This window comes from Manacus candei, unplaced genomic scaffold, assembly GCF_025592945.1.
Source record: "Manacus candei isolate 608988 ecotype Guabito, Panama unplaced genomic scaffold, ASM2559294v1 h1tg000050l, whole genome shotgun sequence".
In the NCBI taxonomy this organism is placed as follows: Eukaryota; Metazoa; Chordata; class Aves; order Passeriformes; family Pipridae; genus Manacus; species Manacus candei.
Window position 1 is genome coordinate 14,741,539 of NW_026138098.1, and position 25,515 is coordinate 14,767,053.

Sequence of the window (25,515 nt, forward strand, 5' to 3'; positions counted from 1 at the left end):
TCCCTGGGAGAGTTTTGTTTCTCTGTTTGTTTCTATATGAATTTTAGACACTGAGCTGAAATTCCTCCTGTCCGGTACTGTATGTTTGAGCCTAAGCAATGTGAACTGTACAGACCAGCAGTGGGAAGTGGGAGCCGGTGACTGCACCTGGGAGAGCCGTGGCTTGGGACGGCATTCCCGGTTGCTGTAGGGAGCAGGAAGTACTGTGTCATGAGTTGGGAAAATGAACTGTCTGCTGTGAATTCTCGGTTGGAAATGTGGAGAGGAGTTTCCATTAAATAATGTTTACATACCTCACCTGATGAACCTTTGAAAGTGTATATATAAAAAAAAAAGAAAATAAAATTATATTAAGTTGCTTTAAATCAATATGTATAGCTATAAGAGCTGGGTCATTTGAACTTTGAATATGTATCGACTCTCTAAATGTTGACGTTTTGTGAACTCTGTGCTCCTGTCTTTTATTTCATCCTAGCCTATGGAAAAAGTTGTGTTCTTGTTCCAGATAAAAGGTCCCTGACTTAGATCTGAACTCCTCAAGGATTCCCACAACCTTGTTTTCTGTTGATATTCACCCTATGAGCTTTCTAAAGGTCCGTATTTTATTGCAGCTTATTAAATGTTTCTTTGATATCAGCACTTGTTTGGTGTGGTAAGTGGGGAAGGGCAAAGGTGAGTGAGTGTGCAGGGTGGAGGGCAGTGGGCTGGCACCCTCCAAGTGTGACCCCCTCCCTCTGGAGGGGGGATATAAGTGCCCATGTGGGATTTCAGTGCTCCCACACCGGTGCCTGAGCTGTGGAAAATTATGTTTGTGGCACCAACAGTGCAACCTCTCTGTGTTCCTGGGGACTGCTACCAAGGCCCCCCCTCCCTGTCCCCAGAGAACTACATGTGCCCAGTTTCCCCTATAGCCTGTAGCCATTCCATCCACACAGCAGGCACTGGCCCTATGGCTTCTCACACTGCCTCATGCAGTGACTCCCTTTGCAAGGTGTTGCTTGAATAACCCCGGCTGCATGTCCCTCCACCATGTGGGTCACACTCTGGCCAGAAGCAGTGGCCAGGGCTGCTCCAGGAGTAGCAAATCATCCCCCATGGCAGGATCAACTCTTTCCAGCCTGTGTCACCTCCTCATACACCCAGCAGCTCCCAAGCACTAGCTACCCCCTTCTCCCCTCCAGGAAAGAAGAGGCCAAGCCTCTGAATGAATAAATGTCATGTTCACATGGAAGACAACATAGACAATACCAAACATCTCCTAAAACAATACAGCCTCTACCAGCAGAAGGATGCCCAGTGCCTCCCTCGCCAGCCTAGTACAAACCAGCGTCTTCAATAGTGACACACACAAACCCCACGGGCCAAACAAAGCCACCGTCATTTTCCTGCCCAGTAGCATCTGTAAACAAAAAGAAAACATCATTTGTTGACCCCAAACATATAAAAATACTATAACAAAATGAAATACAAATATATATTAGAATCTGTAAGTATTCTGTATAAAGAGATACTTTAGCGGTTAGCGTACAGCAAGAACAGAAACACAACACAACCAAGCCCCAGCCGGGCCACAGGCAAAATGAGACGCGTCCCGGCTCCTCTGTGCGGCAGAGGAGCTCCCATGGAGAGGGCATTGGTGGCAGAAACACATCCCCGTGGTGGTGGGAACGTCCTGGATACCAGAGGTGAGGAGGAACGGTGAGAGCGCTGACAGCTGGGTGTGTCTGATGGAGACACCCAAAGCCCGGCTGCAGCTGGCAGTGTGGACCTGAAGCCAAAATGCTGGAGGGCTGCAGCCCTGGGATAAGTCTGTCCACCTGAGTGATGTGGAGTTTCACTGTCCAGCCCTGTGCAGCGTCCCAGGTCAGGCACCCACCATCCTTTGCCCCCACAGTCAGAGAGGTGACACTGCTGTGGATGTCAGGTGTGTGCAACACCCTGGCATGAGCTCCCCATGTGCCTCTGCTCGCACTCCAGCCCAGCATATCCCCTGACACTGTGGGCTTTGGAGAGGTGCTGCCCAGGCATGGATACTTGAATCCAAGAGCTGGTGGGTCCTGCCCTGGCGGTGGTGTTGGCTCCAGGTTTGCAGGCTTGGACATCTTCAGTCTCTTCAACTGGCCCTGGCACCCACAAGGCTGAGGTCCCAGTGATGAACATGGCAAACTCGCACCCTGGCTGTCCCAGTGGCCTCCTGCTCCTGCTGGCTGGGTCAGTGGGACATGGGGCACCTTTGCCCAGCTGCAGACCCACTCCCCCAGGGCAGAGCCTGGAAGAAAGGGCCTCCTGTGCTGCCTCACATGGCTCCCACCTCTGAGCAGAGCCCTCTGGCTGAGCCCTCTCCACATGAATGGTACAGTGCTGGTCCCCATGGCACAGGGCAGGTTGGCACTGGGACCCCCAGGGACATTTGCACACTGCTGCCTGTCCCCCTCTCAGTGTGCCTGGCACTGCCAATGTGCCTTGTCCTGTTCCCCCAGCATGGCCCTGATGTGATCAGAGTGGGCTGGACCCGTGCATGCCCTGTGCCCTACTGAGCCCAGCTGGCATGCACAGACCGGGGGTGCCATAAGATGGTCAGGCTGTGGCCATGGAGCTTGTGACATTATTTAGGGCACTCTGGGCTCCAGCACCCTGGCCACCACACCAGGGAACTGCTTGCTGCAGCTGCTATCTGGGCAATAGCAGGTCCTTAGCAGGGAGACCAGGGCTGCTAGAGGAGAGGATGGGAAAACAGGCTCTGGGCTCACCAGGACTACAGGATGCTGGCTACACCATGCAGCCCTCTGTGAGTCACAGCTTGCCATGGCTCACAGGGCTCTGCCATATCAGGCCCCTCTCCTCCAGTCCCAGGTGTTGGAAAAGGCCTCAGATCTCTTGGCTGGATGCAAGGGACAGGGTTGCCAGGGAGGGAACACGCAGGGGACGCAGGCACTGCCCTCCATGGCTGTGGGGCTGTGCTGGCAGGGAGGCAGAGTGCCACAAGGAGAGGGCAGTGGCAGCTGGGCAGGGTGCTCACGCTGTATCCACACATCTCTGTAGCTGCAGTTCTTAAAAAAATTCTCTATCTACACATTTGCTTTGTTTGTGGTTTTTTTTCTTTTCTTTTCCTTTTTTTTTTTTTCTTTTTCTTTCCCAACCTTCTAGATGTACCAGCTCTACCCTCTGCCGGGCTCCTTGGATGCAGCTGCAGTTCGGAACACCCAGAGAGCAGCACCATGCCCGCAGGGCAAAGTGAGGTCCTTGGCTCTGGGGGCTCTCCCTGGCAGCCCCTCAGCTCTGCAGGGCCGGTGGCTGCTCACAGGCACTGGCTGCAGCCGCACTTGCTGGGCTTCTCCACCTCCTCCACGAAGGTTGCACCGTTGCTGCACTCAAAGGCGTATTTCCTGCGCCGGAGCCGCAGTCCAGTGCAGCAACCGGTGTCAGGGCCACCGCAGGTCCCCCGGCATTCCACCCAGGCCACCGGCCGCGTTGTCTGGCAGATGGCATAGCCCCGCTGCACCTGGTGGTAGTCCCGCACTGGCTCCCCACGGCACTCCGGCTCTGCGGGACAGTGGGACAGCAATGCTTAGCCTGGTGTCGTGGTGTGGGGCTGCCCTCCTTGGACACCCACATCCTCAGCACCTACCTTGGTCACAGAGGGCTCCGGTGTAGCCATCATGGCACTCGCAGGTAGGCTGGCCACCTGGGGTGAGGTGGCAGTGGCCATGGATGCAGGGCTGGTGGTGGCAGGGGTCAGGTGGCTCAGCAGGCTGGTTGCAGAGGGCGCCCTGGTAGCCTTCATGGCACTGGCAGCTATAGGAGAGGGCGTCGAGGGGCAGGCACAGCCCATGCACGCACCTGTGGGCATCCGGTGCTGTCAGGACCTGCCAGCATGGCATGGCATGGCACCAACGTGCATAGCCCACCAGCAGTGAGCATGGCATGGCTCAGCACCAGCACGGCACCGGCACACTATTGCACTGGGACCAGCACAGCACTGCCACAGCATGGCACTGGTACGGCACAGCCATGGTGGCACAGCACCGGTGTGGTTCTGGCACAACACCACCAGCACAGAACAGCCCTGACACAACGCAGTGCCAGGGACACAGCATGGCAGTGCCTTGGCACAGCACCACTGTGATGGCACAGGGGAGGGTGGTGGGCAGCCAGTGGGAGGTGTGGGTGGGGCAGCCAAGAGGAAGGGGCAGCCAGTGAGCAAATGATTGAGAAGTGTAGTGGAGAAGCCAAAGAGGAAGAGGGTGGCAATGAGCTGATGGAGCAAAGGAATTGTGGTGAAGCAGCCAATGGGCAAACCACAGCCAATGAGTCAATGGAGCAGCTCAGTTATGGTGGGGTCACCAATGAACTGGCGCAGCCAAAGACCAAATAGGGCAGGCGTGTCTCTGTGAGGCAGCCAGTGGGTGAGGACCACGGCTGTTGGACAGCCAGTGGGGCTGTGCTATTGCTTCAGGACAGCCAGTGGGGCAGATGGGTCACTGTGGGGCAGCCAACAGGACAGAACCATTGCTGCAGGGCAGCCAGTGGGGTGAGGGCACTCACTTGTGCCCCTGGCAGGGGCCACCACGGGGCTGGTCGCAGTGGGGCCCGTCCCAGCCGGGCTCACAGTGGCAGACGGGGCCCTGGGCGCCGGCGGGCTGGCAGATGCCATGGAGGCAGTAGAGCTTGCGGCAGGGCTCGCAGCCCGGCACCACCCCTGGTGTCATCCGCGTCTTGGTGAAGTCCTGCAGCTCGTTGTTGATGTAGAGGTTGCGGATGCATCCGTGGAAGCTGGTGCCATTGAGGAGCTGCCAGAGGCGGAAGGCAGCTGAGTTGACATCCACAGGCATTCCTGGGGAGAGCAGGACCATCAGTGCACCCGGACGCTCTCCACGCCCTCCATTGCTGTCCTGATCCCTGTCTCACCTCCCACATAGAGAGGAGCCTCACTGTTCAGTGTGTAGTGCTTCCCTGAGTTGTCCATGGTCATGGGGCTGCCACCGTCAATGGAGAGGTTCACCATCTGGTCGAAGGTCACCAGCTCCACGGTGTGGAACTGCCCATCGTTGATGGTCTCGGCACTGGGGGGATGGCTGGGTCACCAGGGATGCCCCAAGCCTGTGCGATAGGGGCAGTGGTCCCCAGCGAGCAAGGAAGGGGTGACAGGTACCTGTAGATGGCTGAGCTGGGGTGGGTGCCAGGGTCATAGCTGACCCTGACGTGGCCCTGGTACAGCTCCACAGCCATGTGGTCACTGTCACCGTTATACAGCAGGATGCCATTGCCTTCAGCTGTGGAGACCTGTCAGAAGGAGAGGTGGGAGCCCACATCCCTGGGGCAGCATCCCCAATGCCAACCCCCCGACGTCCTCACGCCTCCCCTGCCCTCACCTGAAGGGTGATATTGGCCCGCGGCCAGTCCTGCAGGTCAGTGAACTGCAGGTACGTGTCACGGTCCACGAAGTTGACGCTCAGCAGCTTCTCACACTTGGGGCCACCGAAGCCAGGCAGGCACTGGCAAAGGGCACGGGCACCGCGCTCCACACACGGGGCCCCGTTTTGGCACTCGGCTCGCTCGCAGAGACCAGACTGGCCAGCGGTGTGGGGCGGCATCTCGCAGAGCTGGCCACTGTGGGGCCAAGGGTGCTGCTGGGCAGGGGGCTGGGAATGCACCCTACACCCTGCCCACTGCCCCATAGGGCTCTAACAGCACCTCCCTGATTTGAGGTCCCTGGGGAGGCTCTCCCGGCACTGGCATCAGAAGGATGCCTAGATGCTGAGCTGTGCCCTGGGATCCCTACCCAGGGATGCTGGCTCCCTGCCCAGCTTCCATCCACAGAGACAAACGCTTCCAGCCCCACTCCTTCCTTTCACACTGAGAGGGAGGGATGGATGGACTTCGTAGCCAGGACCCGTCCCTCCTGACACATAACCATCCCCTCTATCCCAGGAGTCCCTTGTCTTCCTGGTGATACCTGTAGCCCTCAGTGCAGAGGCAGGAGTAGCCGTTCACCTCGTCCAGGCAGCGGGCGTTGTTCTGGCACCGGTGGTCTTGGCAGTCATCGAAGTCCTCGCTGCAGTTGCTCCCCACGTAGCCAGGGGCACACACACACCTGGGGCAGGCAGGGGATTCAGGGCTGCCCCTTCATTCTCCCTGCAATGATGGACTGCTCCTCCTAGCATCCCCCTCCCCATGCCCCCTCGCCAGCCTGTGAGATGCAGCCCCCTGAAAGTAAATCTACCCACTCTCACACAGCCAGGAAAAGTGGTTTAGGGAGAGGAGGCTCACCTGGGCCCCTGGTTAGTAGAGATGCATGTGGAGTCGTGCTGGCATGGGTTGAGCTCAGATGAGCAGAAATCAGGTGGCTGCTCACAGAATTCCCCTGCAAGGCAGAAGAGGGGATGCCCATCAGCTCCAGGGACAGAGGGGCAGCCCCAGTCCCTGTGGGACACAGAGAACCCCTGGGGGGCTCAGCTCAAGGCAGGGAGCTGCCAAGCCTGCAGCTTCCACCCCCACAAGCACAGGGCTCTGCTCCACTGGAGGTAGCTCCTGCCCAAGCCAGGCACTGAGGGCATCCAGGGTGTGAGGGTTCAGCAGGGTGTACCCAAACACAGGACAGCTGAGCCCAGAGGCCATGGTGATGGGCACTGGGACAGCAGGCAGAGTTGCTATTAGCCTCATGGGTGGGAAGGAGTACTGGGCACATTCCCCTGCCAGGTCTGTGTAACTTGGGGATGGCTAGCCCCCATTGCAGGTACCTGTGTAGTGGGCAGGACAAAGGCAGGTGTAGTTGGTGGCACTGGGCACACAGGAGCCTCCGTTCTCACAGATGTGCTCCTTGCAGGGGTTGCTGGTGGCACGGCAGCTCAGGCCCTCGAAGCCTTCTGGGCACAGGCACCTGCCACAGGGCAGGGGGAGTGTCAAAGGGGGAAAAGGAAATGGAGCATTTTGGGGTGGTTCCCCCAGAATACCCAGTACAGGACCTTGGTGCAGAGCACACATCCACGACAAGAGCTGGGTTTGGTGTCCTCCTGTTGAACACTGGGTGCAGGGGTGGGTGGCAGCACAGCCTGCCCAAGGATGCCGAGTTGCCACAACAACGCGCTGGCTGTGCAGTCCACCTCCTCACCCTGGCCTGCCATCTATTTTCAGCTCCTAATTGCATCCCAGTTCCCGGAAAGGCGTGAAGCATTCAGGGCAATGAGGGTTATGTGGGGACAAGGCAGCCCCGAAGGGAGCAGCAGTGACCCCAGGACAACAGAAACCAGTCCCAGCCAGAAATCCCACTACCCTTTACCTCCCCATGCCTCCTGTAGAGATGGGACCCTCTTTCTCTGTCAGGACCTTGGCTCAGGAGCCTGAAGGGATGAGGGCCATGGGGAAGTGGAGCCAGGCAGCATGGGCTGGAGCTACCACTTGAATCCAATATCCCAACTATATGCCCAAGGGAGCACGCAGGAGGGGAAGGAAGTATCAGAACTCTCCATGCTGCTGCCCAAAGACCCACCTTTCATGGATTCCTGTCCAGCACTCACCTGAACCCAGTTCCTTCCCCCTCCTGAGGCTGGCAGGTCCCCCCGTTGGCGCAGGGGTTGGAGGAGCAGCCACTGAGTGGCACCTCGCAGTCCCTGCCCTAAGGAAGGATGGAGAGGTGGGAGCGAGGAGGGTGCCACGGCACCTTGCCCAGCTCTCCCTGCCCCGTCAGACTCAGTGGGACACTGGGGCAGACAGGGAGGGCAGATGGTCCCACAGACATAAGCCCCAGGGGCATGGTAAAGCCCCTACTCTTCTCCCTTGCCCTCTGCAGGGACATGTCCCCGTGCAACGGGGACCCCTGGGACTAGGATACCTTGTAGCCACTGGGGCAGGTGCAGCGGTAGAAGCTGAGGGGGTCATTGTGGCAGGTGCCCTGGTTCTGGCAGGGGCTGGAGAGGCAGGGATTGCACTTGGCCTGGACACTCAGGGAGGGTGGGCCTGTGGGATGGAAGGCACGGAGATAACCGTCAGTGTGGGGAGTGATGGGGACGTGTCCTTTTGTGATCACTGATGTGGGGGGCAGAGCCTCAGCTGTGTCTGGGAGCAGGCCCTGCCCTGCCAGGGGGCTGTGCACCAGTAAATGGGACAGCCACCAGTTTGCTCAGTCACTAGGGATGTGCCACCAGCCAGGTAAGAGGATGGAAGCATCCTGGTCCCCCTCATCCACAAAGCAGCTCAACAGCTGAAATCCTGGAGCCACCCAGACTCAAGCACTGCTCTGCTGTGTGAGGGGCAGGAGGCAGCCCAGTTCCCTGTGACAGAGGGGGGCATGGATGGACAGCATGAGCCCCTCTTACCTTGGCACTCAAACTTCTTGGCAGGGGTGGTGAGCAGCAGTTTGCCTTCCATGTCGGGGGGCCCAGCGCAGCGGGCGATGCCTGGCTCCTTGTACCCTGTCTTGACCCAGCTGGAGAGCCAGCGCAGGTTGCAGCTGCAGTACAGGGGGTTGGCCCCGATGGCTCTGCAGGAGAAGAAGGGTAAAACTGTACCCACTGCCCCATGGAGGGAACTGGGCTTAGAGACCTTGGGATTGAGCACAACTGCAGCACTAGGGTGGGCTGCCACATGATGGGGGAAACAGTGCTCTTCCATTTCTGGACCCACCAGAGGTGCTGCTCATGGTGGGAGGACGGGGACACACAGCCCCACAATGTTGCTCAGTTAGACCACCCTACTGCCAGCCCCACAGCCCATGTGGTGCCCTGTGCTCTGCCTTGGAGCTTTCCTCCACTGCCCACACAGAAATCCTTAGCAGTCCTTCTGCAGCACACATACAAAGCTGCCTGGAGCAGCAAACTGGGCAAAGCATCTTGGGGCTGTGCAGAAACAATAGGACCTGCATGGGAGCTGCAGGGCCAACCTGGGCTCTGCTGCACAAGCGTGCAAGACAGGGACACAGGAGCAGGCTGATGGGGATAAGCAGTGGGTTGTGGCTGGAGCTCATGCAGACAGCATCAGGGGAGATGAGAGAATTGCTCTGGGAAAGGTTGAGGAGAAGGGAGGGTTGCTCTGCTCCACAGCAGAGAAGGTCAGGGAAGCAGCAGATGACGTGGGAGGCTGAGGGGCTGGATGCCCCTTTGCATCCTCCTTGACTGCAAAAGTCAGCAGTGGTGGAGGGCCGGTGTGAGCAACATCTGTGATGAAGAAGGAGAACCCAGTCCTACAGCACCCACAGCGCTGGCTGGTGACACAGCTCTGGCTGTGGGAACTGGCAGTGCCGGCTGGAAGTGACAAAGGCAGCACAGGCAAGGGAAATCATAGCAGAGCGAGCAGTGCTGCTCCCCAAAAACACAGGGAGGTCAGGACTGGAAGTCAAGATGCTCCTTGCAGACTGAATGAGTAGTCTGAGACCCCCAGGATGATAAGAGCAGACTGGCCACTGCAGGCAGGTGGGAACAACTTAGCAGAGACAGGGAGGGGACCAAAAAGACACTGTGAGCAAAGCTGAACCCCATCCCCAGGTGGTGGGCACAGAGCAGTGGTCCTGAGGCACAGGCTACCTTAAAGAGGGGCTGAAACACCACCACTGGCAGGAGGACACTTGATGACAGATTTGCAGGGAGCTGTTGCAGGGAAGTGCACTGGCAGAAGGCTAACAACATGCTGGTGTGGGTCAGAGTAGCCCCTGCCAACCCACAGCCACATCACCATTTTGCATGGCTTGACTCACATGCTGGGGGACCCCAGAGACCTAGTGGATTGGGAAAGGGCCCCACACATCATCCAGCTGAGACCATAGGGCCATCTCAGCAGTACTGGGAGGCTCAGCTGCACACCTGGTCCTGAGCCCAAGCATGGGGAGGGAAGCAGGTCACAACACTACCCAACAAATGATGTCGCAAGTGCCAGCCCAGAGAAGAGGGGAGGAGGCAGCTCACCCTCCACAGAAGCCAGGCTCAGCCTAGTTTTCAGAAGTCTCCTGAGCCTGGGTCCAGCCCTGAGCCCTGCGGAGTGGGAGATACTCACAGGTGAGACAGAGAGGTGACATCTGCAAAGATGCCCTCGGGGAGGCTGGAGATGTCATTGCCATGGAGAGACCTGCAGAGAACAAAGGGTCCTGTAACGCCCATGGCTCCAGAGTGGGCAGCAAGAACTGTGACCAGTTGGGCTGCCCCCATCTCACAGGTCCAGGTGTGTGTTGCAGAGCTGGACCCCACCACACTGTCACTGTTGCAAATGCACTGTCTGCTCTGAAGGGCCATCAAACCCTGCTGTGTTCCTCCTGCAGCCCATACCCTGCCTGCCTGCCTGCACCCAGCTCCAAGGGGGCATAAGGGACACAGGCAGCAGCAGAGAAAGGGCCAAGCAGGGCTGTGAGCTTGGCTACAGGCAGATACTTACAGCAGCCGGAGGGAACGGAGGCCCTCGAAGGCCTGTGGAGGGATGCACTGCAAGGAGTTGTAGCTGAGGATCCTGTGGGAGACAAGGAGGCAAACCAGCTGTGTGTCTAGCAAGAAACAGACCCTGGGCTACATGCTGCCCCTGCATGAACTCCAACTCAAACCACAGCTTCAGCCAGGCAGAAGGGTGAGACCCTGGTGTCCCCAGCACCCTCCAGTCTTTGGGGTTCCCTAAGAATAGCCCCCTGCAGCTCAGCTGGGCTGTATCCCGGTGTGGCATGCTGCAAGGACTGCACTTACAGAGTGGTGAGCTGGCTCATGTTGGTGAAGGAGGAGTTGCTCAGGGAGCTGATCTTGTTGTTGCTCAGATCGCTGGAAAACACAAACCCCAGGGATTGGAGCCAGCTGGGCCCTGTCCCCTCTCACTGCTCCCCCACCTGCTCAGCTGCAAGAGGGTGCAAACAGCAGCACGACATAGCCTCCAAGGGAGCAGCAGGGCTGTCACACAGGGTGATGGCAGCAATGCCACTGTCCCACCTCTGCCCCATGCCTGGCACCAGCACAGGTGGTGAGCACCCAGGAGCTGAGCATCACTGTCAGAGAGCTGTGTTCCAGAGCAGAGGGGAGTCACAGAGGGATGTCAGGGGTCCCTGCATGCTGCCAGGCTCCTCCTCAGGATCACGCATCATGGCAAGAGCCCCTCTTCTCACCCACAGGTCCCAGCAGTGCCCCTGCCTGCCTGGGTTCCTGCTACTTACACAAGCTGCAGGTACTTGAAGGTAGAAAGCTGCCCTGGGACCTGAGTGAACTGGTTCCCATCCAGGTAGCTGCAAAGGAGAACAAGAGCACCTTGGGGTGGCTGAGAAGCAGGAGATCACTCCCTCTGCCCCCTCTTCCCCTTGTGCACCACCATGGACTTTGGGCTGCAAGAAGCATCTCCAGCATCACCTCCCTCCCAGCACCACTAGAGGTGAGGGACTTGCGGGGACTCATGGGCTGGCAGGACAGTTAGCACATGAGTGCATTAGCACACTCAAGGGCTTTGCATGCAGGTTCCCTGGGGACAGTCTCCCAGCAGCCTACGTGTGCCAGTGTAGACAGCCATGTGCCGCTTTTACACATCTGATGTGAGCGTGGGAGGCCATAACCATTCCCAAGGCATGTGAGAGAGAGAGCGGAGGATGTAGAGAAAGGAGGGGTGTGCAAGACAGTGGAGGGGTGTGTGGGGGTGGTGTGCATATGTTTGTGCACAATCAGTGCCTGCAGCCCCTACACACAGGACTTGCTGCCGTCCCCCATCTCAAATGGGTACAGAGCCCCTTTTGCAGAGATGGGCATCATGGAGACTGCGCATCCAGACCTGGCATGGCTGCTTGGATGTCTCCCTGACCCCAGGCAAACCACATCCCATTGCCTGTGTGCTTGGGGCTGGGCCTGGATGTGCAGGGATGATATCTCTGCAGCTGTGGTGAGAGGGATGGCAGGGAGGGGCCAGGGAAGTGCCAGGGTGTCCCTGTCCCTGCCACTGATGGCAGGCTGCTGAGAACCATAGAGCCCTGGGCTGCACGGCTGTGTGGGGAATGCAGCTGCAAGGAGTGGTTGTCCCTCACTGACCCTCCCAAAAGACAAAAAGCAGGGACCAAGCTGCTGTGACAACACCCCTTGCACATCACCCTTGGTATCCCTGAGTCAGCAGAGAGGCTCTTGCTGAGCCCCTTGCTGGTGTTGGGGCTGAACAGGGTCCCTTGGATGGGTGAGGGTCCTGCTCTCACTACCAGGCCAGGATGGAGGTGTGGGAAGGAGTATCTCTGCCCTGCAACCCCAAAGCAAAGTCCCCCTATTCAGAACTGCAAAGTTGATGGCGGTCACAGGGACAGTTTGGGCACTTGGCCACCACTCACAGCTCTGTGACATTCTTGGGGATCCCCTTGGGCAGGGCCTTGAGATGCTTGTTGCTGCAGCGGACAACGGTGTCAAGGCAGGTGCACTCCTGTGGGCACTGGGGCCGAGGGATGCAGGTGGTCTCCTCCTTACCTACATCGGGCACAGAAAGCCACAAAGTCACTGTGGTCCAGTCCTTGGGCACTGTGTGAGGCCAGATTCAATGCCTTGTGCCTGCCTAGGATGGCTCCCTTCTCATGCCAACCATGCTTCCTTGCCCCCAAAGCAGTTTGTTGCAGGCCACAGCCTCAGCACAGCTGAGAAACATCAGTGCAGGAATCATTCCTGTGCCCAGAAACTGCCTGTCCCACCAGTGTGGATACAACCAGACAGCTCAAGGCTGCTCTGATTTTCACCATTTTCAAACAAAAATGCAGTTCCAAGGACAGCAGAGAGAAGGGTGCAGAAGGGGCTCAGCCCTGCAAAACCTCCTAAAACAACCTCCTTCACCCATCTCCCAGACACAGGCTAGAGGGAGCAGATACTGTGCCAAGCAGCCGGAGGAGCCGGCATTGCTCCCCTTCCCTTCCGCGGCTCTGGGATCTGTGGGAGAGGCGTCCCTGGGATAACCGTATGCTATCTGGCACCGCTAGGAAAGGCGCGGGATGCAACCCTTCAGTATTTGACGCAGTGGAGGAGGGAAAGCAGAAGAAAGGATGATTTGTTTGTAAATATTTTCCAGAGGGCTCAAAAGCTGCTCTAAATTTAAAAAAAAAAAAAAATTTATAAAAAAAGGTTTTTCTCCCCACGCACACTCCCCGTCTGCTCCATCTGCCCAGCTCCAGCGCATGTGCAAGACTGAGAAGGGAGGGAGGGAGGGAGGGAAGGAGCAGGATGAATCCCAGTGGGCTTTGCCTACACATCTGCTCCTGCCAGCATCCAGGGCACAGCACTTGTCAGTACAGACCTGCCTACATACAAAAGTCACATGGTGCAGTGGGTGCAAACTCCTCTCCTGGTTTTAGATCCTCCTGCGAGTATTTCAGTGCAGCCCCAAGGGCTGGGTACCAGGACAGGAAACTCATGCATCATTAGGGGAGAGCACTCAGGGGGCCCTTGAGCTACTGGCTTGCCACATGGCACATCCTGGGAGCAGGGATGGTGCTGGGACAGGGAGCATGGTGTAATCCTGTGAGGAGCAGCCCGGTCTCCCCTCACCCCCAGCGCCGTGAGGCCAGCGAGTTACCTTCCTCACACCTGAAGTCAGGGAAAGCCACGTCTTGGAGAGGGATCTGCCGGAGGAAGTCGGGGTTTTGGCACCGAGGGTTCCCCGTCACGATCTTCCTCCTGCGCAGCCAGTCCCCCAGCCAGGCCAGCTGGCAGTTGCAGTTGAAAGGGTTGGCGAGCAGGTTCCTGCACACAGAAAGGAGCACAAGGGTATCACCTGAACAGCCACCAGGCAAGGGGACAATCTGCAGCCCTCTGATGTGATATGGACAGCCTGGAAGCATCCCCCTCCCTGGGCCTGGGACATACAGTGTGGAAAGGGACTGCAGCGTGTCAAAGGCGCCCGGAGCAATGGTGCTGATCTGGTTGTCGTACAGGGAGAGCAGGCGGACGTTGCGCAGCCCCGTGAAGCTGTCGTTGTGGATGCAGCTGATGCGGTTGTTCCTCAGCATCCTGCAGAGGAAAGGGAACCACAGCACCTAACAACCTGGGCAGGCTCCATGGGGGAAACCAACCTCAGCAGTGCTCAGGCTCTGCCCACCTCACTGCTGGGCAGCAGGATGATCCTGAGCCAGTCCCTGAGCAGCAACCCCCTGCCCCTCCAGCTCTGGATACAGCCAGCTGATGGGCAAGGCACTCCTGAGCTGGCTCTACAGTGATGCAGACAGCACCAGCCCCAGATCATGGACAAGGCAGGGAGGCAAGGAGTAGGGATATCCCTATCCCTGTGATCATGGGGAAGGGAGGTGGGACTCACAGTGTCCTCAGCCCATCCAGGCCCCTGAACATGCCACTCCGCACGGACTCCAGCTGGTTGACAGTGAGGTGCAGCTCATTCACAGAGGATGCCCCCTCAAATGCCCCATCCTCAATCTCCGATACCTTGTTGTTGCTGAGGTTGCTGTGAAGAAGGGAAAGCTGGGATGGGGTCTCTTCCCCAACGTCATCTTAAATCCTGCCTCACACAGGCCCCACTGAGCACCCTGTGATGCCAGTCCCTCAAGGGACCCTCAGGTGGGGACATGCCCTCCACTTCATGCCCAACCTGCCCTGGCATCAGGACCTCCATGTGCCTTCCCAGACCATAGGCATTCCTGACTGGGCTGTGCCTGCCTGATACTCACATTTTCTTCAGATGTGGGAGTTTCTTGAAGATGCCAGTAGCCTCCAGGATAGAGATTTCATTGTTGTTCAGGCGTCTGGGGTGGGCAGCAAGGAAAAGAGCTCAGGGGATGGCTGTGAAGGGCCTGGCACAGCTCAAACACAGAGCAAAATACCAGAGCCAGCAATGCTCCTGCTGCAGAAGGGAAAGCAGCGTGGCAGAGAGGAGACTCTTACAGCTCAGCCGTGGACTGCGGGATGCGATCTGGGATCTTGGTGAGTTTCAGGTTGGAGCACTCGACCACACCTGATTCACAGCGGCACTTTGGGGGGCAGATCACGTCACTGTTGCACTCACTGTTCAGATGGTAATCCTCTGTCCCTGCATAATGGATAGGGCAGCGTGGGCGCCCAAGGGCAGAGCCATGGGGGGCTGCACCTGCCCCCTCTTCCTCTGATCCTCCCACACCCCCAGCTGGTCTCAGTCTCTTCTCCAGCTCCCCTCATCACAACCCCTGTGCACGTATTACTCTTCTTCCTGCCCAAAGCAGCTTATGTGCAGGGATATTTGTCCTGGGTACAAGGGACACGGCACTGTCCACCCTCTTGCAAATGGAGCTGGACCCTGGGGATGCCTCTGTGACCATCCAGATAACAGCATGACGGGAGATGCTGCATCTGGTACCTAGCGCTTCTTTTACTGCAGCACCTGGGAACTCAGCAATCAGAAATGATGGGAAATGCAGGGTGGGCCTGTGGGCCCTGGCACAACCACCCCCACAGGCAGCCTGTGAGAACCATGCAGACATCCATGCACACATGCACGTGGCTCCTCTGCTCACCTGGGATGAAATACTGCTCTTTGGCTGGGGAAAGAAAAGCACATCAGCACTCTGAGCACACAGACACCAGGCTGGGGCAGGGCTGAGGACAGCCATGCCGCAGGGCACCCGTGACAGGGATGGGGACAGCAGGGTACCCGTGACAGGGATGGGGACAGCAGGGTACCCGTGACAGGGATGGGGACAGCTCTCACCCGAGCAGCGAAACTTCTTGCTCTTGATCTGGCCGATGCGCTTGTTGGCCAGGCGGCGGGGGCTGGCACAGCGGGCACCGCTGGTCTCCACGGGGTTGGCACGGAGGAAATCTGCCAGCCACTTCAGGTTGCAGTCACAGATGAAGGGGTTCTGGGCCAGGTGCCTGTGCCAGGGACAGCGGGTGACACACTGCCAGGGACAGTGGGTGACCGCCAGCTCCAGCCCTGGCTAGCCGTCAAGATGCTTCCCCTGCAGATGTTCGCCTGTCCAGGCATCAGAGTTAGCACAGGCACTCACAGGGTCTGGATGGCCCGCAGGGAGGTGAAGGTGCCCTTGGCCAGGCTCTGGATCTTGTTGTCATAGAGCGAGAGCAGCGAGAGGTTCTGCAGGTCCTGGAAGGCGTCAGCCCGTACGCAGTTGATCTTGTTGGCATTAAGAAGCCTGGCAGGGAGAGAAGGATGTGAGTCTGGGAACCCCCTTCACTGCACCATGGGTGTTGGGGACCTCAGCCCTGCTTCCTTTTGTCCCCAAAAAGCATCCCATGCAGTCACTGGCGCCTTACAGAAGCTGCAAGGCAAAAAGTCCCCCGAAGACACCCTTGGGGAGGTCCGTGATCTTGTTGCCATACAGCACCCTGGGAGAGAAAGGCTGGTGTGAGATAGGGGAATGGTGTGGGCCATGGTTAAGGGGATGCAGCCCTTAAGGACACCCCACCCAACCCAGTGTGGGCACTTACAGCGAGTTCAGCGAGCGCAGCCCCTGGAAGGCGTCAGGGGCGATCTCCGAGATCTGGTTGTTGCTCAGGTCTCTGAAACCCAAAGGGAGAAGGTGGCCTGGTCCCCTCTTCTCTTGCCCGATGTCCCCATCCTCCTTCTGGGCCCAGGGGACCACCCATAACACCCAACATACAGAGCTGAGGGTATTCAAGACCCACTCCAGTGCTGCCATATGGGGCACCCATGTCACAGGAGGTGTCCCATACTCATCTGACTCAGGGGCTGCCAGCTTGTGGCAGTGACCAGCAGAGCAAAGGGTGTCGGGGTTTGAGATGAGCTAGTAGACGCTGCACACTTACATCCTCCGCAGCTTCTTGTAGGGGGAGAAGGCACCTGGAGGGATGGACTTGATGCCATTGAGTTCCAGACGTCTGCAAAGAGAAAAGGGAGAGCAGAGGGCTAAAGGGCTGGCCAAGCCCCAGCACCCCATTCACAAGGCTGGAGAATTGCAGAACCCCTAAGGTTACAGCAAGTTACTCCACAGGTGTGGGACCATTCTGCCCAGAGGCAATTTACATCCTGTGGTTGGGGCCTTGTCCATCAGAGAGGGGTGCCAGGGGTGGGGGGAGCCTTGGGTCTGGGGGACCTGCTGATAACCAGTGCTTTGTGTGCTGTCCCAGCGGGGGCTTTGCATTATAATTGGATTCCCCTAAGGAGATTATTTCTCTATTTACATTTTTAATGCAGCTAAATCCAGGGCTAAATCTGGGCAGTGTGAGAGAAGGGCAAGGAGGGCCTGCCACCCTGTGGGGGGGCTGAGCTGCGAGGCTTGCTCCTGTGTCCCCACTGCCTTGAGCCACCCAGAGCCCAGTGGTGATGATGTGGGGCCATACTCACATCTCTGTCATGGTCTCAGGCAGGTTGGCAGGGATGGCTGTCAGCCCCTTGCCCCGACAGTCCACGATGCCATTGCTGCAAGTGCACATGGCTGGGCAGGAGCCAGAGGACAAGTTGCAGAGTTGGGCACGTGCTGGGTCCGTTTGTCCTGCCAGAGAAGCAGCCAGCATTGGAATTGCAAAGAGCTGGGCCAGGTGAGCTTGTGGCAGCACCCGAAGAAAGGGACCCTGGTGACAGCTCAGTGTGCTGGGACAGTTTGTGGCACTTCTGAACAGGTGCGTGAGGTCCTGGTGCACCCCAACCCCGTGCAAAAGGCACACAGCTCCAAGGGCTCAGACTGATGCACTGTCACAATGATAGGGTGGTGTTGTCCCCATATTGTCCCCACACCAAGGACTGTGCTGACCTGAGATGAACCCACAGTATGTATCCAGGCTCTGAGCTGGGGCACGTGGTAGGGAGTGGAGGTGGGCTGCACCGACAGGACATGCTTTGTCTCCCTGGCCCATGACCCTGCCCCCTGGCACCCACCACCTCCCTGTCCCCCTCACCGGAGCAGCTGAACTCATTCTTCTGGATCTCAGCCACATTGAGGCCACGGAGCTGGGCAGGAGCAGAGCACTGCGTGAAGAGCCCGATGGTGGGACGCTGGCGCAGCCACTGCGAAAGCCAGGCCAGGTGGCAGTCGCAGAAGAGATGGTTGGAGTGCAGGCGGCTGCGGGTGGACGGGGCAGTCAGCAGCCACAGGACAGCTCCTGCCCACCCCACTGCTCTCTGGCTGCCTCAGCCTGTCTCATCCCAAAGGACGAAGAAGGAGAAGTGGAGGAGCCCAAGAGCATCTACACCAGTTGCCAAGGCCACCTTGCTTGGCACTGCTTGGGGATTCTCTGCAGGGGTATCCCCTCCATTCCATCCCCACAGTGCTGTCCCAGCACTGCTGAGCTGCCAACAGCAGCAGCAGAGCTGTGGCCAACCCACTCAAGACCAGGAGGTCCCTCCCACCCCCACGGCCCCTCAGTCATCTGCACTCACAACGTCCGCAGCTTGGGCATGTGGTTGAAGCTGGACACAGGGATAGAAGTGATATTGTTGTTATTCAGGGTCCTGAAGGAAGACAAAGTGGGGCAGGTTAGGGTGGAGAGGCTGTAAATAGGAATGCGAGATGGTCCAGGTGACACCAAACCCCTGGCACAGGGTGAATGGATGGAAAAGCACAGGCTGGAGACAGCCCAAACGCCTAGGAAGGACTTGCTGCCCTTTCCAGGTTCTCCTCTCCACAGCCAGCTGCAGCCAGGTGGCCCCCAGGGCAGGATCAGACCCTGGAGCACAGCTCTGCAGAAGTGGTACCAGACCCCTGCTCAGCCCCTCCTTCAGGCCAGGCAGAAATGCCATGCTGGGGATGTCCCTGCAGCACCTCAGCAAGTGGGGACACCCAGGGACACCCTCACCCCACATGGGGCTTGCAGGCTGGAGGCTCCAGCCAGCCCCTGGCCACTTACAGGACCTCCAGCCCCCGCAGGGCACGGAAAGCTCCATCCTCAATGCAGCTGATCTGATTCTTGTCCAGTTGCCTGAAGGAGAAAATCAGAGAGAGAATTGATGGGACAGCGCAGGCAGAGAGGCTTCCAATGCCTCCTGCCACCAGACCTGACCCCAAACTCCCTCATGCCCAACAGTGCCATGACTTACAGGTTCTTGAGGTCAGTGGCTCCACGGAACGCTTTCCTGGGGATGGCCTGGATGAAGTTCTCACTCAGGTCCCTGCAGAAGAAAGAGGCAGGAAGGAAAATGAGCAGTGCATGCAAAGCATGATGCCCCATGGGAGCAGGGCATCCACAGGCAGGGGCATGCCCCAGCACTCTGTGCTTCCTCAGGAGCTCTGATAAACTCTAATTTAGCTTCAAGTCCTTGGCTGATGATCGGTCTGCTGGCTGTCCTGAGGCAGGTCCAGCTCTGTTCATGGTGGCTGAAAGTGAATGGGGCTCCCTGGGCACTGCTGTCCCTGGCTCAGACAAGCAGAGCTGCATGGCACAGCTCTGGGAAAACCCTCCATACATAAATACTCTCTGACTGCTATAATTACAGGTCCCTGCTGATTAACTGGTAATTACACTTAGTGGCTCCAGGAGGCATTCCCATGGAGCCTGACCTGCACTTCAGAGGGCACAAATAATCGGGTCATTACTTACTTCATCACTGCACGACTGTGTAATCACCTGCTCTGCAGTGCCAGGGCACGCCAGGCCTGCAAAGGCTCTGTATTGCAGGGCTGGCAGCAGATCAAATTCCCTACCATGCCCATGCTGGCTTTTAATTAGCATGAAGACCAAAAATCTCACTGCAAGTAGGGTCTGGGTGGACTGGCTCAGTTCTGGGAGGACCTACCTGTCATATTTGTTCCCCGTGGCTCCCAAACAGCCATTCCCTCTCCCATAACAAGGGTCAGGAGCTCCTTCGAGCCGCATTGCCTGCTCCCAGCCCCATGCCAGCACAGTCCTGCTCCAGCCACCCCTGAGGCAGTAGGTCATGTCCCCACCTCCTTCCTGGCACAGGGAAACTAAGGCACAACATAGTATTTTCCCTATGCAAATCCATGCACGTCCATGGGTGAGTGAGGAGTAGGACCTGCACAGACTAAGTATTCCCCAGCATGACACAGTCCAGACAGACACCCCCATCCCAGTCCCAAGAGGTGGTCTGAGGTGTCCATAGATATCACCATTTCACACTCAGTGCTCACCAGCTCTGCTTCAACGTAACAAAGCCTGTTCACTACTGACACCCTGGGGCAGTTGGGATGGGTCAGGATGGAGGCACAGCATCCAGGTTTCTCCCCATGCCCTCATTTCCTCCAAAAAATGGGCTCAGCATGGCACACAGGCTACTTGCAAAATACCTGGAAGTCTCTAAACTGGGACTTCCCCTCAGCTGAAAGCTTCACTGCCACAACAAGAAAATGATCCCAGAGGGAAGCACCAGCATCACTTGCACAGATGCATGAGGAGAAGCAAAACACAAGGACAGTGGGTTTGCCTAGCAGCAGGTTTGCCATCTGGTGGGACACCCAGCCACCAAGGAGATGCCACCCGGTCCCAGTGTTGACAACCCTGCCCCCTGCACAGTTTGCGCATCGCTCTGGGTCGCTCCTGGAGAATCAAACCCGGCTGGCAAAACATCATTGCTGGGGAAGAGGAAGTGAGAATGCCACCCCTGAAACGGTCCAGTCTACCGGAGAAGGAAAAGGCCACCTCCTCTGCGAGCAGCAGGCGCAATTTCACTGCTACCCACGTGGCGGCACTGCCAGGCTGCCCCGTCTGTGCTGCCTGCACTGCCTTCGCCAGCTGTTCCCAGAGCTCTGGGAAGACACCTCCTCCTCCTCCCCGAGGGGATCAGGGTCCCCTAACCCTCTCCAAAGGGGAAGGACCTGACACCTACAGCAGCCCCTGACACCTTAGCACTCCTTTGGATGCATACGATTTCTTCTTGTACTCTGCTGGGGATGTGATGAGCCTAGGAATTGCATTGACCTTTCAGAAAAACACACCACTGCACCAATTCCTCTTTTTCCCAGAAGGAATCCCTTAGAAAACTCTTTTTGGAAAAGATAGAGAGCAACATCTTTACAGGGGCAGACAGTGATAAGACAAGGGGGAGCAGTTTGAAACTAAAAGAGGAGAGATCTAAATTACATGTCAGGAAGAAACTCTTTACTGTGAGGGTGGTAAGCTGCTGGAACAAGTTGCCCAGAGAACTTGTGGATACCCCATCCCTGTAAGTGTTCAAGGACAGGCTGGATGGGTCACTGAGCAATCTGATCTAATGGGGGCCATCCCTGCCCATGGCAGAGAGTTTGAACTAGATGATCTTTAAGGTCCCTTCCAACCCAAACCATCCTATGATTCTATGAACCCTCCAGGTGAAGTTCACCACTCTTCCTAGCAATGCATTCAGTGCATCACATTCCTTCTTGGCATCTGCCTGTCCTCCAACATAAAAGCCATCACGGATCTAAGCACCACACTTCAGTGCTCTACACCCCTCTCTCCCAGCTCTGGTGCTGCCTGCCTGGGCAGGTCCTGCCTGCATTTTCTTTTGTTCCCCCGTGAAAAACTTGCCTTTCTCCGCTCGCAGCACATGGGAGTCCCAGCGCGCCCAGGGAGTAAACCCAGGCGTCTGTCTCCAAGCTGCTCATTTACAGCTCGCGAGGGAAATGCTGCTAGAAGGTTGCAACTGACTTTGCGAGGCTTCTCCCCTTCACAGCTTTTTGTGACAGTCACTGATGAAGTGCTGCCGTTGGGGGTACCGAAGCCAAGAGGGACAGACGCTGGATGCGAGGGTTTCAGCAAGGCCCCGGCACCGGGTTTAGATTAGATTGCACGGTTACACAGCTGACGACACCGGGACAAACACATGCTTTGCCTGTGGGATCCTTGGGCCCCGGCATTGGAACAAGGCACGGCCCCTTCCCTCCTGGTGTTTCGTAGCTCCCAGCTATGTTTGCTTTACACTTTGGCGCGGAAGAAACAGCAGATGGCACGGCTTCTCCTCGCTCCACCGCGCCGCTCTAAGCACCCGCGGCGGCTGCATCGGTGCCGCCTCACACCCCGCCAAATACAAATGTGTTGTTGCCATCGCATGTGGAGTGCCAGCTTGCAGCAGTGACCACGAGCACTGACGGGTCTGACAGCCTCGCTGGGGACCAGCTGACAGACAGGCACAGACAGAGGAGGGGGAGTTGCCACAGCCGCCCTCGCTGTCTTTTCTGGTTTCACTTCCAGGTATTGTCCTAAAGCTCCAATTTTGAGAGTTCCTGGTTACTGAATCCAGGGGATGCCCAAACAGCCAGCCCATTCACAGCACCACCATCCTCCCATCCCCGTGTCATGGTCCCAGGGGACGATGCAGCTGGAGTTTGTCTCTGCATGGCCCAGGTAGCCCCCGGAGTGCAAAGGGGGAAGAATGTCAAGGGGTGAGCAGGTGATGGAGAACACCTCTGTTCTCAGGCTCACCTCCCACAGGTGTTTTCTGACCCAGCAGATGCCTGTACAACAGCAGCAGCCAGCTCCAGCCCACAGCTGTGTGGTGGTGAGAAGGTGGGTGCCCACTTTTCTTCTATGTCCCCCGAAAGCCTCATGGCCAGACTATATCCATGCAAGTCCTCCCTGGCTGGGCAGTGCGAGGGATGGTGGTGGTCAGGGCTTGGGATTTTGGAGGCTTTCTTTCACCCCGCTGCCTGGTCCTATTGTGTGCATGATGACTTTCGGCGCAGTATCTGTGGCAGATCAGGACTTGCCCCGGTGCTGCCTCGCCTGGCAGCCACAGCCCCATCCCACTGTCGGTTCCCGGGGAGGCTCGGCGAGGAGCCAGGCACGGCGACACGGCTCCTGGGGGCTGGCAGGGGCTGGGCGGCGGGAGCCAACCCCCCAGCGCGACGCCCGGCCCGGCGCTTAGCGGGGCGCCCGAGCAAAACTGTTCGACATGGGTTCCCAGTGGGGAGCCCACTCAGGCAAACAAACCCCGGCAGCCTTAATCTCCGCGGCAAGAGCCCGGCGGGCCGGAGGGCGGGCGGGAAGGAGGGGGCCGCAGGCTGCGGCGGCCGGGCGGGGAGGCCGGGGCTATTACCACGCTCTCATTCTTTCGGCTAATCCTGACTTCACACTTTAACCTGATTGAGCCTTGTTTGGCGAGCCGGCTCCTTGCGCGCCGTGTGAGGGGATTAGGGCCGGACGCAGCGGGGAGGTAATTGCTTCCCAGCGGCGCTGGCCCCGCATCCTCCAAGCCCCCCGCCGCCTGCCAAGAGCGCTGGGGCGGCCTGGCAGCCCTCTGGCAAGGCGCTCCCCTCGCCAGGCATCCCGGCTTGGCAGCGGCCACCGGGGCTGGCTCTGTTGGTGGTGCAGAGGTCCATCCTGTCCGGGGTCAAAAGCCACAAGGGCACCTTGTCCAAGCCAAAGTTGCATCCCGTGTCATGTCCCAGCCATACTGGCAAGGACTGCGGAGCCACACTGCGGCAGGGGAGCGACTTTCCGTCCTGGCAATGTCTGCACGCCCTGGGCCAGTTGTCAGATCCAGGCAGGTGAAGCACAGGGGGCTGCTCTCCTCTTTAGTCTCTTTCCTCCCCAGCATCCATCTGGAAACTAATTAGCATCCCGTGGTCTCTCAGACCCTCCCCTACTCACGGGGGCAAATTACAAGCATTAACCCTTCAGCCGCTGCCACCGCACAGCTCCCACGACAAAAATGCATGGCAGGTCCCTGCTCACAGGCTGGGCACTGCCCCAGACGCTCCACTCCACTGGTGCTGGGATCAGCCACTGCAGGCACCAGCTCAGCCACAGCAACCACCCACCATGCCTCGAGCAGACAAGGCAGCTGCCTTAGCAACCAAAGCCACCAGTTCTGGGCAGCATCAGCGTTTCAGGCTGGGACAGGTGCTCCCCAGAGCCCTCACCGATGCTGTGCTAGAGAAGGCTGTGCCAGAGCACACCTTGCATTTCCCCAAGCCAAAGGGCCTACCTGGACTAACAGGCAAGGACCATAGAACTGGCACCTATTAAGCAGCCTGTTGTCTCAGATCACCCCACACATGCTCTTTGTCCAGGCACAGCCTGTCCAGGGCGGAGGAATGAGCAGACACAGGGCTGTCCTGCCAGCATGGCTGTTCAGCCACCACCTCCACCGCCTGACAGGTGACAAGGGGTGAGCTGAAGGGACAGAAAGACTCTTGCATCACTCAAGATCAATAGACTGATCAGCACTTGCATTAGTAGCCCAGAATCCCCCAGGGGTTTTACACTCATTTCTCAGGAAACTTCCTGTTTCTGCTGCATCCACTGCTTGTGACAGTATTGGCACCTGCAGCCCTGTATGGGGGAAGCAAGTTTCACCCACATGTCCCAGCTGCACAGACCACTCAAGGTGATGCACACGAGTCCCCGGTGCTGCAAGGACCCAGTGCTCAAGATCAGTGTCCCCGAGGGGAGCTGCTTGCTGAAGGGTCAAGGCAGCCACCTTGCCACTGCATTAGCAGGATGCTGGAGTAACAAGGCAGAGTTTTGTCCACTGTGTCACCTGCCCCAGTCTCCAGTGCCAGTGTGAGTGGGACCCCACAGCCCCTCTCAGGTTCAGGCTCCTGTGGTGATCCCGCAGCATTACATCACACTGTTTGATTTTTAATGGGCTCCACTGGCCCAGCTGACGGCACCATTCCATCCTGGCCAAGGGGGATGAGATGGACCTCCCACCCTCCCCACCCCATCTCACTCCACCATATTCAAGGTCATGCATAGCCTGTGCACTGCCTGCTGCTGCCTGCTACCCCCTGTGACCCCAGCCCTGAGGCTGATGGTGTTTGCACAGGACAAAGTGGGATGGCAAAGCCTAATGCAAACAGGGTGAGCAGCACGGTGAGCTCAGTGTGAGTCCCTGCCACTCAGGAAAAAGATTGCAGGGTCTCTGGAAAAGGCACCTTTGCGGGGGCCAGAAAAGGAAATGGGAGAGGATGGGACAGGGTCCAAAGCAGAATGGTATGGGGAAAAAGGAACATTATTTGCTGCTTTTCACAATACTAGAACAAGGGATGACCAACACAATCATGAAGGCAGGCTTAAAGTCATAACTGAGTGACTCCTCCAAATTAGGAGTTGTTAATCCATGCAACTCCCAGTCACAACCAGCTCAAAAGGGAAATTAATCAAAGCAAAGTGCAGAGAGGCACCTGCCATGCCATGCTGTGGCGAGGAACACCTGCAGGCGAATGCTCAGGAGCTGACTCCTGCTGTCAGGAAACAAGCTGGGCACACCTCTGGTAGCACCACACTGCCCAGTGCAGGCTGCCAGACACTGATGGTGGCTTCACCACTGCTCTGCCAGCAAGGTCTGTCACCCACCAGGAATCACTTTTCCTGTCAGCCTGTTTTAGTGGCAGGTGGAGATGCACAACCCTTCTGCTCCCCAGGGCAGTATAGGGACGTCAACCTGGGGTCAGCCCAGTGCTGGCACACCCAACCAGGGCAGGGTACCAGCATCCCCGCTCCAATCTCTGCCTGTCTCTTGTCCCTGCCCCTCCTGGACAGGGGCAACAGTGAGACAGGGGAGGGGGGGTGGTGTGCCGTTCCTGCAGGGGTTCAAGGGGGAACAGCTGGTTGCTGTGAGGAACATGCCAGGCTGGGCGGTGCGGCACAGCCCTCCCCGCTGGCAGCCAGAGCAGAGTGGTTCATCAGGCAGCTACAGCCGCCAACAATTGCGTGCTGAGTAAATCGATGGGATATAATTGGACTATTAAGATCTCATTATCCTCCT

The 25,515-nt window shown here is 57.8% G+C and overlaps 1 protein-coding gene across 1 annotated transcript in view; it reads right to left on the bottom strand.

Moving 5' to 3' along the window:
- Nucleotides 1–1,201: 1,201 nt before the first annotated feature.
- The window catches only part of SLIT1 (slit guidance ligand 1), a 61,619-nt gene continuing 37,305 nt past the window's right edge, over nucleotides 1,202–25,515 (bottom strand). The window contains exons 5-37 of the mRNA XM_051799948.1: nucleotides 18,907–18,978; nucleotides 18,717–18,788; nucleotides 18,250–18,321; nucleotides 17,769–17,932; nucleotides 17,218–17,365; nucleotides 16,680–16,751; nucleotides 16,341–16,412; nucleotides 16,167–16,238; nucleotides 15,902–16,045; nucleotides 15,604–15,767; nucleotides 15,410–15,433; nucleotides 14,805–14,949; nucleotides 14,591–14,665; nucleotides 14,224–14,367; nucleotides 13,776–13,919; nucleotides 13,486–13,652; nucleotides 12,260–12,392; nucleotides 11,117–11,185; nucleotides 10,659–10,730; nucleotides 10,360–10,431; nucleotides 9,985–10,056; nucleotides 8,316–8,479; nucleotides 7,832–7,956; nucleotides 7,518–7,615; nucleotides 6,741–6,880; nucleotides 6,271–6,364; nucleotides 5,957–6,094; nucleotides 5,373–5,610; nucleotides 5,153–5,283; nucleotides 4,909–5,063; nucleotides 4,546–4,834; nucleotides 3,629–3,840; nucleotides 1,202–3,543 (exon numbers count right to left, since the gene is read on the bottom strand). Coding sequence (XP_051655908.1) covers nucleotides 3,299–3,543; nucleotides 3,629–3,840; nucleotides 4,546–4,834; nucleotides 4,909–5,063; nucleotides 5,153–5,283; nucleotides 5,373–5,610; nucleotides 5,957–6,094; nucleotides 6,271–6,364; nucleotides 6,741–6,880; nucleotides 7,518–7,615; nucleotides 7,832–7,956; nucleotides 8,316–8,479; nucleotides 9,985–10,056; nucleotides 10,360–10,431; nucleotides 10,659–10,730; nucleotides 11,117–11,185; nucleotides 12,260–12,392; nucleotides 13,486–13,652; nucleotides 13,776–13,919; nucleotides 14,224–14,367; nucleotides 14,591–14,665; nucleotides 14,805–14,949; nucleotides 15,410–15,433; nucleotides 15,604–15,767; nucleotides 15,902–16,045; nucleotides 16,167–16,238; nucleotides 16,341–16,412; nucleotides 16,680–16,751; nucleotides 17,218–17,365; nucleotides 17,769–17,932; nucleotides 18,250–18,321; nucleotides 18,717–18,788; nucleotides 18,907–18,978 — 4,198 coding nt within the window. The 3' untranslated portion in view covers nucleotides 1,202–3,298. The remainder of the gene's footprint in view (nucleotides 3,544–3,628; nucleotides 3,841–4,545; nucleotides 4,835–4,908; nucleotides 5,064–5,152; nucleotides 5,284–5,372; nucleotides 5,611–5,956; nucleotides 6,095–6,270; nucleotides 6,365–6,740; nucleotides 6,881–7,517; nucleotides 7,616–7,831; nucleotides 7,957–8,315; nucleotides 8,480–9,984; nucleotides 10,057–10,359; nucleotides 10,432–10,658; nucleotides 10,731–11,116; nucleotides 11,186–12,259; nucleotides 12,393–13,485; nucleotides 13,653–13,775; nucleotides 13,920–14,223; nucleotides 14,368–14,590; nucleotides 14,666–14,804; nucleotides 14,950–15,409; nucleotides 15,434–15,603; nucleotides 15,768–15,901; nucleotides 16,046–16,166; nucleotides 16,239–16,340; nucleotides 16,413–16,679; nucleotides 16,752–17,217; nucleotides 17,366–17,768; nucleotides 17,933–18,249; nucleotides 18,322–18,716; nucleotides 18,789–18,906; nucleotides 18,979–25,515) is intronic.